Source organism: Macrobrachium nipponense, chromosome 13 (genome assembly GCF_015104395.2).
Source record: "Macrobrachium nipponense isolate FS-2020 chromosome 13, ASM1510439v2, whole genome shotgun sequence".
Classification (NCBI taxonomy): domain Eukaryota; kingdom Metazoa; phylum Arthropoda; class Malacostraca; order Decapoda; family Palaemonidae; genus Macrobrachium; species Macrobrachium nipponense.
In genome coordinates this window covers 43,913,137-43,930,879 of record NC_087206.1, presented here as the reverse complement: position 1 = coordinate 43,930,879, position 17,743 = coordinate 43,913,137, and the positions used below count along the sequence as shown (strand labels likewise).

Below are 17,743 nucleotides of genomic sequence, written 5' to 3'. Positions count from 1 at the left end.
CCAATAGACAAACCATTACCTTACTGTATAAAGCAACAGTCCTGTCTATCATTGATTACGGTAGCGAAATATATGGCTCGGCGTCAGACGCAGCACTGAAAACGTTGGACCCAGTTCATAATTAGGGTCTTAAAATATGTTCAGGAGCCTTTAAATCATCACCGACCTCTTCTTTACAGGTTGAGTTAAAGAAACATCACTCAATAATTTTTGTGATTTTTAGTGACTCGAGAAGTACCATAAAAGCCATCCAGAGTCAGAAACCAAAAAATAATATTGTACAACAAATTAAATTACTTTATGAATTAGATATTACATTAGTGCCTCGAGATACGAAATTAATCCGTTCCGAGGCGCCCTTCGTATCATGAGGTTTTCGTATCTTGGACCACATTTTACATGTTAAATGGCTAATCCGTTCCAAGCCCTCCAAAAACACCCCAGTAAATTTCATAATAAAGCTAAATCGACCTATAAACAATGAAATGCTACAACAAATTGGACATAACGTAATGCAAATTAACCTGTAAATAAAGTGTATTAGTGTACATGGTATACAAGAAATACTGTACGTAAAATGTGGAAGATTACCTTTTGAGAGCGGCTATCTCCGAAAGTGGCGGCAGAGGAGGAGGAGGACAAACGGCAGATACGTACGTACGTACGTACACTTGGCTTTACAAAACAATTAACAAAACTGTAACACTTAACTTTACAAAAAACTAAAATAAAAAAAAAAAAAATTCTTTTTTTTATTTTTAACTTTTGTTTTAACTTTTATTTTACTTTACGTAGATTTTTTATTTATTTATTTTTTTTTTTTTTTTTTTATTTTTTTACAGATTTTCAACTTCATCACCACTTTCAACTTTCTGTTTTTTATCACTTGGTTCTTCCTTTTTGCTTACAACTTTCTGTTTTTTTCACTTGGTTCTTCCTTTTTGCTTACTCCTGCTAATGCTAAAGGCCTCTTTAAAAAATAACGATCCAGGGAAGATTGCTTCTGCCTACTTTTCACAATGTTCCTGAAACGACTCAGGAAACGTCTTCCAACTGCGCAAGCATACGACCTGTGTGAGGCTTTTCGGGGGGTCTTTTTTTTTTTCTATAAACGATTGCACTTAATGAAAAGCGGCAATCTCCCACAAGGCCAGTGCGTTAGTTGTTGCATTTTAACGGCTATGCCCAGGTCTTGATAATTCATTTACTAATTGTGCCACCTCATGACTCTGTTGGCCCTGGTGTCCATCAAAACCCTGTTCAACCAAATGCTCTCTCTGCAACTGATTTGGGTACTGAATGTTTGGCAGCTGACCTTCAACATAAACTGAAGTGCCTTGATTATACTGGAATGCATGTTGTAAATGATTGGTCAACACCCTCTGTTCAGCAGGGAGTGGAGATTCTACCAACCTTGCAAAGTTTCCAGTTATCCCATGAGAGAGACCTTGATCACTTATCCCTTGTGAGAAATCTTGGTCACTTATCCCACGAGAGAGATCTTGGTCAATCATATCATATATGTCGTCACTCAAGAGGTGCTCTTCTTTTTCCATTTTCTGTGAAAAGAAATGAGAAATTTTTTTAAAAATACACATGACACAAACACCATCACAATGTCAACTCTGACTAGTAGATTCAGAAACAGTTGACGATCCCGAAACGAATACCGCATGCGTACGATAATGATGCTGGTACCGAGTGGCCGAGGCACGCCACCACGTACATAGATGCATGATGGGAGGGATGCTGGCCAATAGGAGAGAAGGATCTCATGGCCGCGACTAGCATCAGGAACCAATGGGAGAGCAGGAGGATGGTGGCGAGTCTACTAAGTTGGCAGCGCGCGAGTTTCAAAATTGTTATCGGTGCTTCGGGCGAATCTCGGACTGTACAGAAACCTTTCGTATCTTGAAAACTTTTCATATGTAGAACCGTTAAATTTTCGTATTGGCTTTCGTATCTTGAGTTTTTCGTAAGTTGAGCCTTTTGTATCTCGAGGTACCACTGTATTTGGAAAAATGTAGAAATATGTGGGCAGGGATCAAAGGAAATGAAGAGGCTGACAAAGCAGCCAAAGAAGCAAATCAAATGACAAGATCAAGTGTAAATCTTCCCATGAGTGATTATGTAATAGTACAAATAAAGATGGGTATTATATAAGGAAATGGCAACATATTTGGAATGAAGAATCGGAAAATAAGTTAAAAAAAAAATAAAACCTGATGTTGGAAAGTGGAGTTCATCATATCAGAGAGAAAGACATGCACAAGTAATTCTGTCACGTCTCCGTATAGGGCATACCTGTCTGACACATGGACACCTAATGAGCACCCCACGTGGCTCGGCTCCTGAGTGCACAGAGTGCAAGGTGGTTATAACTGTCAGACATGTGTTATGCAAATGCCCAAAGTACAACCAGCAACGACTGTCAACATATGGAAACAGATCTATGAAAGAAATCTTGTCAGAATCCTCTGCAGATAAAATATAAACCTAAGTAAAATGTGAAAATACAAAAATTATTAGACTATTTAAGGAATTTTAAAAACAAATCTTTTAAATACTACATACTTAACTTATTCTCATTTCATTTTTATGTATGTATGGATACGTGTGTAAATGTATTTGTGTGTATGTGTTCCAGTGTGAGTGTGTGCCTTTGTGTAATTTTTATATTAATTTTCACTCATTTGCCATCACACCGAATAAACAATTCAGTTCGAGAGCTTTGCCTCTGGCCTAGACATGATTTTTTTTATTTTAATCTAATCCTTCAGCCCAGCCCTATGAAAGCTTAAAGTCAGCTCAGTGGTCTGGTTAAACTACTTTAATAATAATAATGCTAGAAAATGGTATCTCAGTGAAGACTTTCCTGTTGAAGATGGGATATAATCAGGTGAAAACTGACCTTGCAGCATTCTATTGATATTATGAAGGAGACTTGTGTGGTATGTTATTGTTGCATTAAGATGATTTCTTGTGAGGAGGAATAAAGAAATTTGAAAGTGTAGTCATTGCACAAATCAGAAATAATTTTCAAGTTAGGGAACAAAGTAATGAAGTAATGCTATATTCAGATACATCAGCCTGGATATTGTACAGAATATAAGCATGGTGTCACACTTCATCAAAATGAGTATTGTAAATCTCTTTAATCTATAACTGTAAGTGCTGAGAGAGGATTAAATAAGAATATGGGGTGTAATGAAGAAAAGGAGAACTTTAGGACTAGTAGGCCAACTAGGATGGCTATGCACAAATTCAAGACCTGCTTGTCATATGATGTAATGGAACTTAGCTGTAAAATATGTAACCCTAAAGTAAAAAAGCCTGTACCATTGAGAGCTGCATGTACTTCTGAGGACTGGGAGACAGTTTTAAGTTTAAGTTGGTTGTGTACAGTGATGCTTCTTATGCCAATCTCCTCGATGGATTTACTAGTGCTGGGCGCTTTATGAATTTCTTAGTGGGTGAAAATGGAAATAGTTGTCGTTCATACTGGTAGTCGAAGAAAATCAGAAGGGTTGTAAAAAGCGCTCTTGCAGGAGAAACACTAGCAGTCGCTGAGGCAGTGGATATGGCTTACTATTTTGGAAACATGTCCCAAATATTGTATGATGGAAAGAGAAATCTGCCTGTGGAACTCTATGTGGATAACCATTCACTTTTTGAGAATGTGTACTCGGTTAAAAATGTTTCAGAGATGAGATTGAGAATGACAGCTATTCTCAAAGAATTGGTTCAGAATGGAGAGTTCAATATATTTTGGGTAGATTCAAAAGCACAGTTGGCTGATGAGTTAACCAAAAAGGGGGTAAATTCTTTGAGAATACCTAAAGTGTTTGAGAGTGGATCCCTGAAATCTTAAATAGATTTTATAAGTAGATAATTTTTTTTCCTAAGCCATATAATGCTTGTTGCTTTGGTCATGGATTTCTTTTATTTTCTTCCAAAAGAGGGAATATGTTAACTCTGTTGATATGTTTATGTACGACATTGTGCTTTGGGCTTGTCATTTGTTTGTGAGGTATGTTTATGTTGTGAGCGGGAAGGGGAAGCGAATCGAAATGATGTAGGTACTTGTCAGGTTGGATATCAGAGGTAAATAAAGTCAGTTTTTTATGTCTGCCTTTGATTTATCCTGCCACACTGGTCTACATGATCAACATTGGCATCTCAGGCACCGACAGTAGTCGATTCTTTTTTATAGTTTTGGGTTTGCTCAAGAAAATTCCTTTGGTTCAGCAACTTACAGCAGACTTGTCACTGTCCCCAGTTTCCTCAGATGTGGAAGAGGATGTGGATCCAGTTGCCCCTCCTTCAGCTTATATGTGTTTCCTGAGGTATGTCTGATCAACTTAACTTGATTTCTTCGCGTCAGTGGCTAGCAACCAGCTGGTTTCCACTAGGCTCCCTAAGATAGTGCTGTCTTCATCAGCAAGGAAGGCATTAACCCTCTTACGCCGAAGCCCTAAAAATCAAAACCTCTCCTGTATGCCGGTGCCAGTTTGGAGTGAGCGCAGAAGCGGAAAAAATAATTTTTTCAAAAAATCACAGCGCGCTTAGTTTTAAAGATTAAGAGTTCATTTTTTGGCTCATTTTTTTGTCATTGCCTGAAGTTTAGTATGCAATCATCAGAAATGAAAAATAATATCATTATCATATGTAAATAATGCGAGATATGGTAGCGAAAAAAAAATTCATAGATATTGTATTCAAATCACGCTCTGCAAAAAAAAAAAACGGTCAAAGCTAACGAGTTACTTTTTTTTTCGTTGTATTGTACACTAAATTGCAATCATTTTGATACATAATACATAGTAAAAAAATAAAAGCAACACCGGAAAAATATTATCACAAAATGATGTACGAATTCGTAACGCTCGGATGTAAAAAAATGTTATTTTCAAAAATTCACCGTAATTCTAATATTGTTCTAGAGAACTTTCAATTTGTTTCAAAATTTAAGACAAAATGATTTAATATTACGATACTGTAAGAGTTTTAGATTATAATTGCAGATTTCGACCATTTCGGAAACGAGTTAAATTTTGACCGAATGTCGAAATTTTTTATGTAGATATTTTTTTATATGCACATATTTTGGAGATGGAAAAAGCTACAACCTTCACTTATTTTTTATTGTATTCTTCATGAATTTGCGCACATTTTGATATATGAAACTCTATAAAACGGCTAATATGAAAAGGAGCAAATATTAGGATAATGCGATGTATGTATTTCGGAGACTTGCGGCCGCGAATCGGCGCACGGAGTGAGGTAAAATATATTTTTCAAAAAGTTCACCAGTAAATCACCAAGGTATGGTTCTAGAAGACTTAAAAGAATTTGCCAAAAAATGAAGAAAAATGACGGAATATTACTAGGCCGTAGACTTTTTGCTTACAATTGCGTTTTTCAACTATTTCGGTAGAGTCAAATTTGACCGAAACGTGATTTTTTTTTCTATTTATCGTGATTTATATGCAAATATTTCGAAAAAAGAGAAAGCTACAACCTTCAATCATTTTTAGTTGTATTCTACATGAAAATTGCGCAAATTTTCATATATAAAAACTTTATGTAACAGCTAATTTTAAATGGTGCAAACATTTCGACAATCGCACAAAAAAAATTCAGATTTTTTCGGAAGAGTTACCGCGCGGACGTAAGGAAAAATTTTTTTTTTTTTTCATAAATTCACCATAAATCGAAATATTGTGCTAGAGACTTCCAAGTCGTTGCAAAATGAAGGTAAATGATTGAATATTACTAGAATATAAGAGTTTTAGCTTACAATTGCGTTTTTCGACCATTTCGGTGGAGTCAAAGTTGACCGAAAGTTGAAATTTTTGCACTTTACGTTATTTATATGAAAATATTTCGAAACTGATAAAAGCTACAACCATGGGTTGTTTATTGTTGTATTGTGCATGAAATTGCGCACATTTCCATATATAAAACTTTATGTAACGGCAAATTTAAAAGGGTGCAAACATTAGGACAATCGCACGAAAAAATTTATCGGAAGAGTTATCGCACGAACGTAAGGAAAAAGTTTTTTCATAAATTCACCATAAATCGAAATATTGTGCTAGAGACGTCCAATTTGTTGCAAAATGAAGGCAAATGATTGAATATTACTATAATATAAGAATTTTAGCTTACAATTGAGTTTCTCGACCATTTCGGTAGAGTCAAAGTTGACCGAAGGTTGAAATTTTTGCACTTATCGTTATTTATATGAAAATATTTCAAAACTTATAAAAGCTACAATCATGAGTATTTTTTTGTTGTATTTTACATGAAATTGCGCACATATTCATATATAATACTTCATGTAAAGGATAATTTAAAATGGTGCAAAAATTATGTCAAAGTGACAAAATAATTTTTGAGATGTATCACTGATACTTTTTAGTGCGATAAGAAAGAAATTCGCGCTTGCGCGCCTGCGTAGCGATTGTAAACAAAACAACACCTTGATCCGTGAACTCCCAGCCATCCCCCAAGGCGCGTGATTCAAAGTTTTCGGCTGGTAGGCCTATAAGTATTTTTCCGCGAATTTTAAAAAAAACTTTTTTGAGCCGACGTATGATACGTCCAATCGGCATACGGGAGACATTTTGACTCGACGTTTAATACGTCCAATCGGCGTAAGAGGGTTAAATAAGGTTGAAGGTGACTCTCAGAGAAAAAAGAGCAAGGAAGGGCCTCCTTCAATTTTCTTCCTTCCAGACCTGTTCAAGGTTGCTGAGGTCCTTGGCTTCTTGGATTGGTCAGTGGGAGCCCTTGCGCATAAAATAATGGACTGTTCCCTTTTATTGGAAGATAGTGCTTCGGACTGGCTTGGTGTCCTTTCTTGTCTTGATAAGGACATCAGAGATTGCTCCCAGGAGCTGGCTTCTCTCTTTGCCATGGGGGTTCTCAAGAAGATGGAGCTTTGGTGCTCTTACACAACCAAAGGGGTCACCACTGCAGAAGTCGGCACTCCTCTTCTCACCTGTTCCCACAGGCCACAGTGCTCCAAATTGCGTCAGACCTACAGAAGAAGTCAACTCAGGACCTCCTCGCCCAGTATACAAGAAGCCCTAGGGAGGCAACTTCTCTCAGTGCCTGGACAACTTCTCCACTTCAACAATAGCTCTTTTGTAGTAGGAGCAGGCAGAGGGTCTCCAGACCTAGTGCGAAGGTGCGCTTCGCATCCTGTACCATCAGGAAGTCCACCTCTAAGCCTTCCTTATGAAATTGAACAAAGAATAATGCTTTTACTTAAAAAAACAAAAATTATGTACTGGAAAATTAACAATGTCTGCAATGTATTGTTCCCTGTGGATAGAAATCACAGTACAAAATTACAACACATCAGACTGGACTCTTCTTTAACTTTCAGGCACTATACTATGTCCCTTACTTCCATTCTGGTACTCAGCTTGGGCAACAGATACAATCTGGCGTCAGCTACTGTTTGACACCAGCTATAGACATGAGCTTTGAGCTCGTTTAGCGCCCACTTCACCGAGTGCCCTAGTGCTCGTTTAGTGCCAGCTACTGCCTAGTGCCATATTTTGCTCTTAGCTCGACTGGCATACAGCATGGCACCAGCTACAGACTGACACCAGATAGTTCTCCAAATGTCCAAAGTGCTCTCCAGCTCTGTGGGAGAATAGGGAGGTCTCTGTCTATTTGGAGTTTTCAGAGGACCGTCCTTTACGTACAGCGATATGGCAACATCCATTTCATCCACTGACTAGAACGTATTACACTTATGTACTTTTACCTTGAGGCACACTAAGAATTAGGAGAGCAGTTTGCCTTCTAAGTAAAGCTAAGGACGTCAGAGTAACCTCTACCCCTTAAGTTTACATATATTTCATACCTTGTACATCCATTCTGGCTTTGAACTACTAGGAATGTTATCTTTCTTCGCTTCTCAATAATTTTATGGAAGTTAAAAGTGTCTTCAGACCATTTCTAGTGACTGGCATGGTATAGTGAAAGGCAGCATAGGATTTTTTTATATTATCTCTCCACCTTGTAATTCAGTGTCATGTTTTACCAGCACTTGGACATGAACCTTTCTTGCAAAGCTCCCACTAATGTAGTAGGTAACACTTAGCTATACCGCCATACCACTACAGGTTAAGATGACCACCAACCAGAGACAGTATCCCAGTTGCTCTCTTAATTGACAAGGAAACGACAAGTATTGTATTCAGTGCTAGCAACTATTTATTTCAATTTATTACTAAATATTTTGGAGTAGTATATCAGCATGTATCCCACCTCCTGTCCATATATAAATATGACATTTTTATAATAAAATGAGGTTTTATATATACTTTCCAAGTTATTACAGAATAGGAGCCCACCCTCCTCCCCACTGATGGACATAAGGCATGAACAAACTGAGGTTTCTGCGTACATTAATAATGAGTCATCATATATAGGGAGCATTGTAGCTTTGTCTTTTCTTTTGAAAGAAGTGTTCTAAATTTGGCTGTGATGTGTAAGAAGTAGCCTATATAGTATATATCTTTTATAAAATGTTTTATGATTGAAGTTATGTTTTCAGGTGTGGTATGCTTGAGGTTGGAAAATAAATCCCGAAATATCTCCCTGACTCATCTTCGGCCTATATGCACAACAGCTAACAGTTGTCAGTCATCATCAGCAGGAGGACCTCCAACGGATGGAAGTGGTAGCGGTGGTGATGATGGCAATGACAAAGATGCTCAGAAGAAGAAGGATCAAATGCTCTGCCCCAAGTGTGGTGATCCCTGTACACATGTGGAAACTTTTGTCTGTAAGTTATTTTTCATGTTCAGGTTTACACTAACTCCCTATACTTACGTACTGTAGTTAAAAACCAAGATGGTGTTTAGTGTAGAGGTTACCAAGTATTTATGCACAGCACCTAGGTAGAAGTACACATAATGGGAGGTTTATTAAAATTGTCTCAGACATTTGTGTAAATGGTACCTCCATACCCTATTCTATATAGATGGGATTTTGTGCATGATGGCCAGGTTTGTTGAATTATGAATTTTGGGATGAATTTTACCTACTGTTAAAGATAGGTTATATCTCTGTGACAATAGGTGAATCTGAATTCAAACTAAAGATCAAATAGCTAACCTCAGGTGACTGTCTAGTATACCTGTTCTCCACCAAGTGTGTTTTGAATGTTTTAGTTCTTGTCAGAATTCTCTTTGCCACCATACCAGTGTTTATAAGTGCTTGTTATTATTGCTTGGTTTGACTGTTTGCTGCTCTTATGTTACTGTAAATTCATTTTTCCTAAGATGCCTTCCACTCGATTTAAGGGTAGGAATGTCAGGTTGAGTAGGAATGATTACTGTATTTGCAGGATGTTGATATTTTAGTCAGATAGTCACTGTTTGTGTTGGCTGCACTGGTATTAAGTGTGATCTTGAGAATAGATGAGAGGAAGTAGGGATTATCGAAGGACTTCTGCTTAAGTTAGTTAGTATAGGAAGTGAAGGGAAGTAGATAGATTGCGATGGCTTTCTACTCCCTTTTTGGTTCAGGAAAAGTGTATTGAGTAGTTAGAACAGGACATAACCCTGTTCTGAATTGGTTAAGGAACCAGCTGGGTCCCCTCATAATGTGTGATAATTTGTACATTCTCCTATAAGAGGTAAAGCATAGGTGCCCTCCCCTGGTGTAGCCCAAGCTTAGGACTACCCTGTGACAGTTGGAAGAATTTGCTGCCAGGGAACCAGGTTGGTTCTCGGGGCAATGTGGTTCTGTGCCCTCTGTCACCTCCCTCTTGTTTTTCATGCTCTGAGTCCCATTAAAATGGTTAGCCGAAAGATCATTTTAGTAAATGTTAGTGTTTGCTATGTATGCAACTTGTGCCATCATGAGCACCTAGTATGATGTTGTTACCACCAATAGGACTACTAATTTTTATTGTTATGAACAGTAATTATTAATAATAATGTGTATGTAGTGAGTTGTACTTATTCTGATGTTGTGGCAACTCAGTCAATTGCTTAATCAATCTCTTCATCTTTTGATCATTCTAAATTATTGTCTGCCATCCAATTCCTCTTTCTACATCAAAATGAACTTGTTCATTCTGTACTTGCTTTTTCTTTGGCCATCGACCATCAGCGAATTTCTTCCATCTGACCTGATTAATGTTTCTCTTTCCAAACTTACCTTGGTTACAGTATCTTCCGTTGTTTCCAAGCTAGATATTATTCTTGCTACTTAGCTTTCTAAGAATATGTCGTATGGGAATGCTCTCAAGTCTGTTGTCTCACTTTCAGACGAGGCTGGAGAGTCGTAATTTCTGTTCCCCCTGCTTCCCAACATTTTCTGTTTTCTATGGTGCTTCATTTTCTCTTGTGCAGCTGACTTGTATTGACTCAGCAGAGTTGCTTCAGGCTACGTTTTCCCATCTCCGTTTTATCAAGTTGCAGATGCTTTACAGATACTTGGCTGCTGTTGCCTCCTGTCACCAGCTGTTGCCCTCTGGCAGAAGAGTTTGAACTGAAAGAATCTTCAGTTTGATTGGCATTTGCTGGAGCATTGTGTTTCTCTTTATCCTCATTTAATTGAGGAAAGAGGCCATGTAGAGAATAGGTCTTGCTTGTCTTTTGAGTATTTCGGCACCCTTTAAGTATTTGGCAAAAGAAAACAGCTGTATCCTTCAGTTAAAGTATGTTTTGCAACTTATCTCGTACTCATGCTCACAAAGCTCCCTTTGAGTCTTCCAGGCTTGTCTTCTGGTTTTTTATGAAGTCGCAGAGTACCACCTGCCAGGAGACAGGCACTTACTTGGCACTTAAACTGTCTTCGGTCAAAGATTTGGTTTTCTTTATCTTGTTCCTTTGAAGAGATGAAGCAAGACTGACGAGTGCTTTGGACATGCTGAAATGGAATACCTGCATAGATTGTTGAATTTTTGATCTTATATTGTACTTCTGCTCAGTGTAATTACCTTTTCTCTGTGTCAGCTTAGAGAGGTTGGGGTGCCCGCTTAGTTAGTTTGTAGCACCAGCTTAGGGAGTTTGTGGAGCCTGCTTTAATTGTTTGATGCCAGTGCGAGATTACCTAGGAAGAGTGTTAGTTTTTAACTTGCCCAATCAAACCTATATCTGACGCTGCAGGCTAATGTTCTCATGCGGTAGAAATAAGAATACTTATGCTCCTGTTTGTAGTAAAGGCTTATGCTGCACAGAATATGGTAGCTGTTTCTTCTGTGGGTCACCTAAATCTGACCGTCTTAAGGCAGTAAAGGAAAGTATATTTGTACAAGTCATATTTTATACTTTTCTAGGATCTGTTCGAGCCCTCAGGTCCTGGTAGATAGTCAGTTGTAGGCCTCTTGGCATGCTTGGAGAGACTTAGGTGTAGAACCTTAAGTGGTTTAGTCTCCTATAACTGTTCCTTTGTGTCTTCTCCAGCAGAAGTATATAATTCTTTAGTAGGATGTTGTAAATTGGAGAGAATGAAATGGACCAGGTGTCAGTAATTCACTGGGGTTTTACTTATGACATTTTTGTTGCACCATAAGTAATGAGATATTGGCGCCCAGTGTTGGATGTATCAAGATTGAACAACTGTGTCTGTCCCCATGTATTGGTGGATGTGTAGAAGGCATTTTTCTCAAACCAGTACATCCTCAGTTACATTAGTTCCTTCGAGGCATAATTACAGAGGTATGTATCGCTTGTTCAAGGCACTTCGTTTTCGCTCATGTACAGCGCCTCTATAAGTGTTCACGAAGAATTTGTTGCCCATAGGGAACTGGTGTCTACATTTAGGAGCAAGAACTCTTTTCAACTAAGACACCTGGTTCAAGTTTGCCAGCCCTATTGACAGTATTTCAAAGGCCAAGGATCTGTTACTTCACCTGGCTCATTCTGTGCATTATGATTTTCAGTTGACTTCTTTAACTCCTCCTCAGTACATCCTTATCTGGTGATGTGGTGATTCTTGACAGTTTTCAGGCTTGTCTGTCAGAAAACAAACAGGCACTTGCTTCTTGAAGGATTGTAGCCCTTAAGGAAGCTTCCTACATGGTAGGAGCTTTCTATGCTAGGAAACATGGCCTCACTGGAGAATTTGTTGGAATAATCAGGCACAGTTACATAGTCTGAGCATAAGAGATTACAACTTACAGCTAATGTTCATTAAAATTGTAAGTGATACATGACCATCATTGTCTTCAGGTGCTGTGGGAGGGATGCTGAAACGAAGATTTTATATACAGTCAATCCCTGTATTCGTGTTCTCAAGATTCGTGGACTCACTTATTCACGTATTTTTTCTGTTGAGTCTATCTATAATTCATTCGTGAAAAATTTGGCAACCTTTTCCATCTATAAATATTCACTAGTTAATTTTTTTTATGGTATTTTCATGACTAAATACATTTTTATGATACAAAAATTATTTACTAATTTTCAAATATCAACATTGATTAATACTGTATTAATTAAGTTTAATAAGATTTAATGATATTAAAGAATTAAAATAATAACTTACCAAGTAATTACATAGCTAAGTATTTCTAAGTACCGGTAGCTAAAATGTGAAAATCACGGCAACGATTCTTTTGTTTCAGTGTAGGTCGGTACCCCGCCAACTACCCGGGAAATAGGTAAACAACTCGCAAAGGAGCTCAATTTTATTTCTACCAGCTTCCAACAAAGTTCGTGAGCTGTAGCTTTCTTTGAGTTTGGATTTCATTGTTCACCAAGAGTTTCCAGTACCTTAAGTGAAGTAGTCTGATTCTTTTGTCATTTCCATTAGACATTTATTAACTAGTCAGGCGTAATTAACTGTATTTTGACCATTTCAGAGGTTAGTTTGTTATTTTGAGATTTTCTCTGCTGATGTCTGACTCTACTAAGTCGAGTGTCCGTTTTGGCAGCAAAGGCTGCAATACTTCAGCAAAGTATGATTCCCATTCTGTTTTTGTTAGATGTAGGGTTCAAGTTTGCACTGTTGATTTAACTTGTAATGAGAGTATAGGCTGGGATGAAAAACAATGGAGGGTTCTATCTTCGTACCGTTCAAAGTTAGAAAAAGATAGGAAGCGTAAGGCTCTTGCTAGGTACGAAAGGTCTTTAGCTAGCTAGGAATCTTCCTCTGAAGTGCCTGTGATTTCTGTTTTGTCCCCCAAACCCAGTCTTTCCTCTTTTCCACCTAATCCTGTTCCCGACTCCCATGCTTCCGGTCCCAGTGCCAGTGCTGTTGCCAGTCTTGACGCAAAGTTTGAACATGAGTTTGAGCTGTTAGCTAACTATGGGTCAGCCAGGTGCATCAGTGCATATGCTTCTTGATAAAGAAAAAAGTAAAGTGTTAGTGGAGGAGCTGGCTGTCCATCCCGCCGATTCTCCTAGGCAAAGGTCCCTGACATACTTCCCCGCACTTGAGAGAAGTCATACCAGAGGCCCAAGGGAGGTCGGTGGGGTCTTCCCATAGGCAGTCGGCCCCTCAGTCGCACCTGTAGATGTGTCCCAGATAGCGAAAGACAGGCATTGGAAAGGTGTCTTAGACAGTGGCCATTGTCTTTCTTCAAGCTCAGATTATTTGAGTCCAGAGAAATGGTGCCGATGGGGCGATAGTGACTTTTCCAGACCATTGAAAAGGTCTGCAGTGGACTCTAATTGTACCCATCAGGTACCGCTTAAGAAGGTAAAGGAGGTTAAACCTTCTTGTAGCTTCTGGGATAGCCCAGAGACTTTTTCTTCAAATTATTCCAATAAACTTGCAGAAGGAGACACTTCCCGACCTGTAGCGAGACGTAAGCATCCAAGATTGGTGCATGCTTCGGTGCCAGTGTCGCCTTTGGCCTTTCAAGCTGTACCTGTTACAGTTCACAAGTGTCCTAGGACACCAGGGCAAAAATTGTCTCCTGGTGTGGCTCTCGTATGTGCTGTTCTTATTAGCCATGTCTCTGTTTCTGAGCGCATTTTGATTCCTAATCCCTCATTGATGCAGGAGCGCCCATCGGTGCCAGAGACTTCGATACATGGACTTTCAGGGGTGCTGGAGTGCCCGTTAGCGCCAGAGCTCCCTTTTTCACCTGAACCGGAGTCATTAGCGCCGCCAATTCCGCCCACGGCTCCTCGTATTTCATCTTCTTCTTCGGTTGGTGCGGCCAACCCTCATTTATCTAATGTATCTTCTGCAGAAGAGGAAGAGATTGTTATTGAAGATTCTAAACCGCCATCAGCTTATGAATCTCTGTTGCAATTTTTCTTGAAAAGTTATCCCAACTTTTTCAAGCCAGTTACTCCTGCCCCTCCAGCTACAACTCTTCAGATGAGTAAAGTTTCTTTGGAGTCTTGTGATCTTCCTCAGTTAAGTGTTTTCTATTTCAACCAAGAAAACTATGGGTGAGGCCAAAAGTTGGCTAGCAAAAAAGAGAGCTCAAGGGAAAGCAGTCTTCTCTTTCTCATTCTTGCTTGAATGAGAGAAGACATTAGTATTTCACTGGGGAGTCTCCCTCTTCGGGTGTTTCTGTCTCTGCCCAAGGGGACTTCTCAGGACTTATTGAGTCTTCTCGGAGATCAGCTTTCACAGCAGCAAAAATCTGTTTTTTACGGCTGAGATCGACCACCAACTAAATCATTTTAAGATTTTAGAAGTTATTAGTTTTGTGGACTGGACTATTGGCTCCCTCGATAAGAAAATTCAGGATGCTTCTTCAGCAATTTCTCCATCGGTTTCTTCTGACCTCTTAGGATTTCTCTTGTGTTTGGACAGAGGCATTAGCGACAGTTCCCGCCACATCGCTTCTACCTTCGCGATGTACATACTTAAGAAGTGTGAGTTATGGTGCTCCTTCACGGCTAAAGGAGTTACTTAAGTCCAGAAATCAGGTCTTCTGTTCTCACTGCTGGTTTGTGAATTCCTGTTTCCTCAGGATGTCGTTACTGGGATCGCTTCTTATTTGCAGAAGTCAACCCAGGATTTGCTCTCCCAATCATCCAAATGTTCCAGGGAGACTCCGGCTTTTGTCCCTAAGTCACTTCTCCCTTGCAACAGTTACCCTTTCGTGGGGGCAAACAGAGACAGCGATCCAATTCAAGAGGAAATGTCCGATTTCCATTCAAAACAATTAAGAAGCCTTCCTCCAAGCCCACCCCTGAGCAATGAAAAGTCTTTCTCATGCAGCAGTAGGTGCCAGACGCCTGGGTGGTAGAGGTCCTAAAAGAGGATACTCTATTCCATTTGTTGACTATCCACCCTTAGTCAAGCAACCCATTACATTGACAGCGTACTCTCTCGGCTCAGAGAAGTATTCTACTCTGGCTGACGAGGTGTCTGCTCTTCTTCTAAAAAAAGCAATCGAGAGAGTGGAAGACCCACAGACCGAGGGCTTTCACAACTGACTTTTTGTGGTCTGGAAGTCTTCAGGCAGCTGGAGGCCAGTCCTGGACGTGAGTGCGCTGAATGTCTTTGTCTTGAAGACATTTCAAAATGTAGACAAATCACTCTATTCTTGCCTCCATCCACAGAAGGGACTGGATGACTCCATAGACATGCGAGACATGCACTTCCATTTTCCAATTCATCCGAACTTGAGGAAGTACCTAAGATTTGCCTTCAAAGATCAAATCTTTCAGTTTTGGGCCCCACGCATCGCTCTATCTACAGGTCCCCAAGTGTTCTCTCGCATTCTGGCTCCTCTGGCAGGTTGGCTACATCTGATGGGGGTCAACATCACCCTTTATCGGGATGATTGGCTTCTTCACTCTGCAACGGAACTAAGCTGTATTAGAGGTCCACAAAAGACTTTGAAGTTAGCCCAGGAACTCGGTCTTCTAATCAATCTGCCAAAATCCCAACTAGTCCCGACTCAACGGATAGTGTACTATTTGGGAATGACTTTGGACTCTGTTCTTTTTCAGGCTTTTCCCTTTCCGAAGAGAGTAGAGTCATGTCTTCACACAGTAGACAAGTTCCTATCTCCCAAAGTGCTCTGCCAGAAATTGGATGAGCCTGCTCGGAACTTTATCCTCCATCAAACAGTTCATTTTGCAGGGCAGACTTCATATGAGGATCCTTCAGTTTTACCTTCGGTCCCAGTGGAACAGGAAAAAAGTTCTCAGATGGCTTCATGTTCCCGATTTCGCTGGAAGTCAAGCATCTGCTTTGGTGAAGATCAGAGAGAAGACTTCTGGAAGGAAAGTTGCTTTCTCCTCTGAACCAAGAGCTCACCTTGTTTTCAGACACATCCGACATAGGTTTTGGAGCACTGCTGGACAAAGGGAAGTCTCAGGAATGTGGAACTCAGCTAAAAAAGCTTGGCACATCAACCTGAAAGAGCTGACTGCAATCAGTCTAAGTTTACAAGCTTTTGCTCTAGAAGTCTGAGGTTGGATAGTAGTAGTAAACTGGGACAACACTACAGCCCTCTCATACATTGCCAAGCAAGGAGGGACCCACTCATTCTCTCTCTGTGAGGTAGCTAGAGACCTTCTCCTTTGGGCCCTCTCGAATCACACAAAGCTAGTGACAAGGTTTGTGCAGGGCAGGATGAATGTGTTAGCAGACCAGCTCAGTCACAAAAATCAGGTCATCCCTACACAATGGACTCTGGATCCAGCAGTCTGCCTAGAGCTTTGGAAGTTGTGGGGAAGACCAATGATCGACTTGTTTGCAACCACCAAAACTCACTGGCTTCCACTTTATTGCTCTTCAGTGCCAGACCCAGCATCATGGTCAGTGGATGCCATGCTTCTGGACTGGTCACACAAGGAACTTTATACCTTTCCACCCCCAGGAATGTCAGGGAGGTGTTACAAAAGTTCCAATCACACGAAAATGTATCAATGATCCTCATAACTCCGTTCTGGCCTCTCAGGGAATGGTTTCCGGACCTGTAAGTTTGTTAGCAGATTTTCACAGGTTACTCCCCCAAAGATGAAAACTGCTCAGACAACCACACATGCCAAGGTTCCATCAAGAACTATCTACTCTGGCTCTGACAGGATTCAAACTGTTGTCCGACTCCTCTGAGGAAAGGGTTTTTCGAGAGCGGCTTCAGAGGCGATCTTGAAATGTAGAAGAAAGTCGTTCTCCAACGTCTACCAGCACAAGTGGAACATTTTCCAAACTTGGTGTAGGGGAAATCAAGTCTCCTCTTTTCGAACATCTGTGACAGAGATCGCCAATTTTCCTCTGTACCTTAGGACGTCTAGAGGATTGTCTTCTACAGTCAGAGGATATAGGGCTATGCTAAGCTCTGTATTTAGGCACCAAGGATTGGATTTGTCTTCAAATCAAGACTTATCGGACTTAAGAAGTCTTTTGATACCTGTAAAGGTAAGGACGCTCGGCAGGTATCATGAAATTTAGACATAGTCCTGAAATGGCTGTCTGGTCTTCCTTTTGAACCTTTAGCTTCTGCCTCAATCAGCAATTTAACTAGAAAGACACTCTTCCTGATTGCTTTAGCCTCGGCCAGGTCCTCCTTTTGACCCTCTAGCTTCTGCCTCACTCAGGAATTTAACTAGAAAGACATTCTTCCTGATTGCTTTAGCCTCAGCCAGAAGAGTGAGCGAAATTCAAGCCCTAGATAAAAGGGTTGGTCTCTAGTGGAGATGCTTTAGTCTCATTTACTTTAGGCTTCCTCGCTAAGAACGAAAATCCTACAAAACCATGGCCTCGTTCTTTTACTGTCAAGAACTTGTCTAGGGTAGTAGGAGTGGAGGATGAAGAGAGGACTCTCTGTCTCGTGAGAGCTTTG

At 40.0% G+C, this 17,743-nt stretch overlaps 1 protein-coding gene across 2 annotated transcripts in view; it reads left to right on the top strand.

Annotated features, from left to right (window-relative positions):
- LOC135225768 (ATP-dependent Clp protease ATP-binding subunit clpX-like, mitochondrial) overlaps positions 1-17,743 on the top strand; it is a 305,503-nt gene that overhangs the window by 87,402 nt on the left and 200,358 nt on the right. For both annotated transcript variants that reach the window (XM_064265224.1, XM_064265223.1), the window contains exon 3: positions 8,579-8,809. In XM_064265224.1, the coding sequence (XP_064121294.1) occupies positions 8,579-8,809 (231 nt within the window). The remainder of the gene's footprint in view (positions 1-8,578; positions 8,810-17,743) is intronic.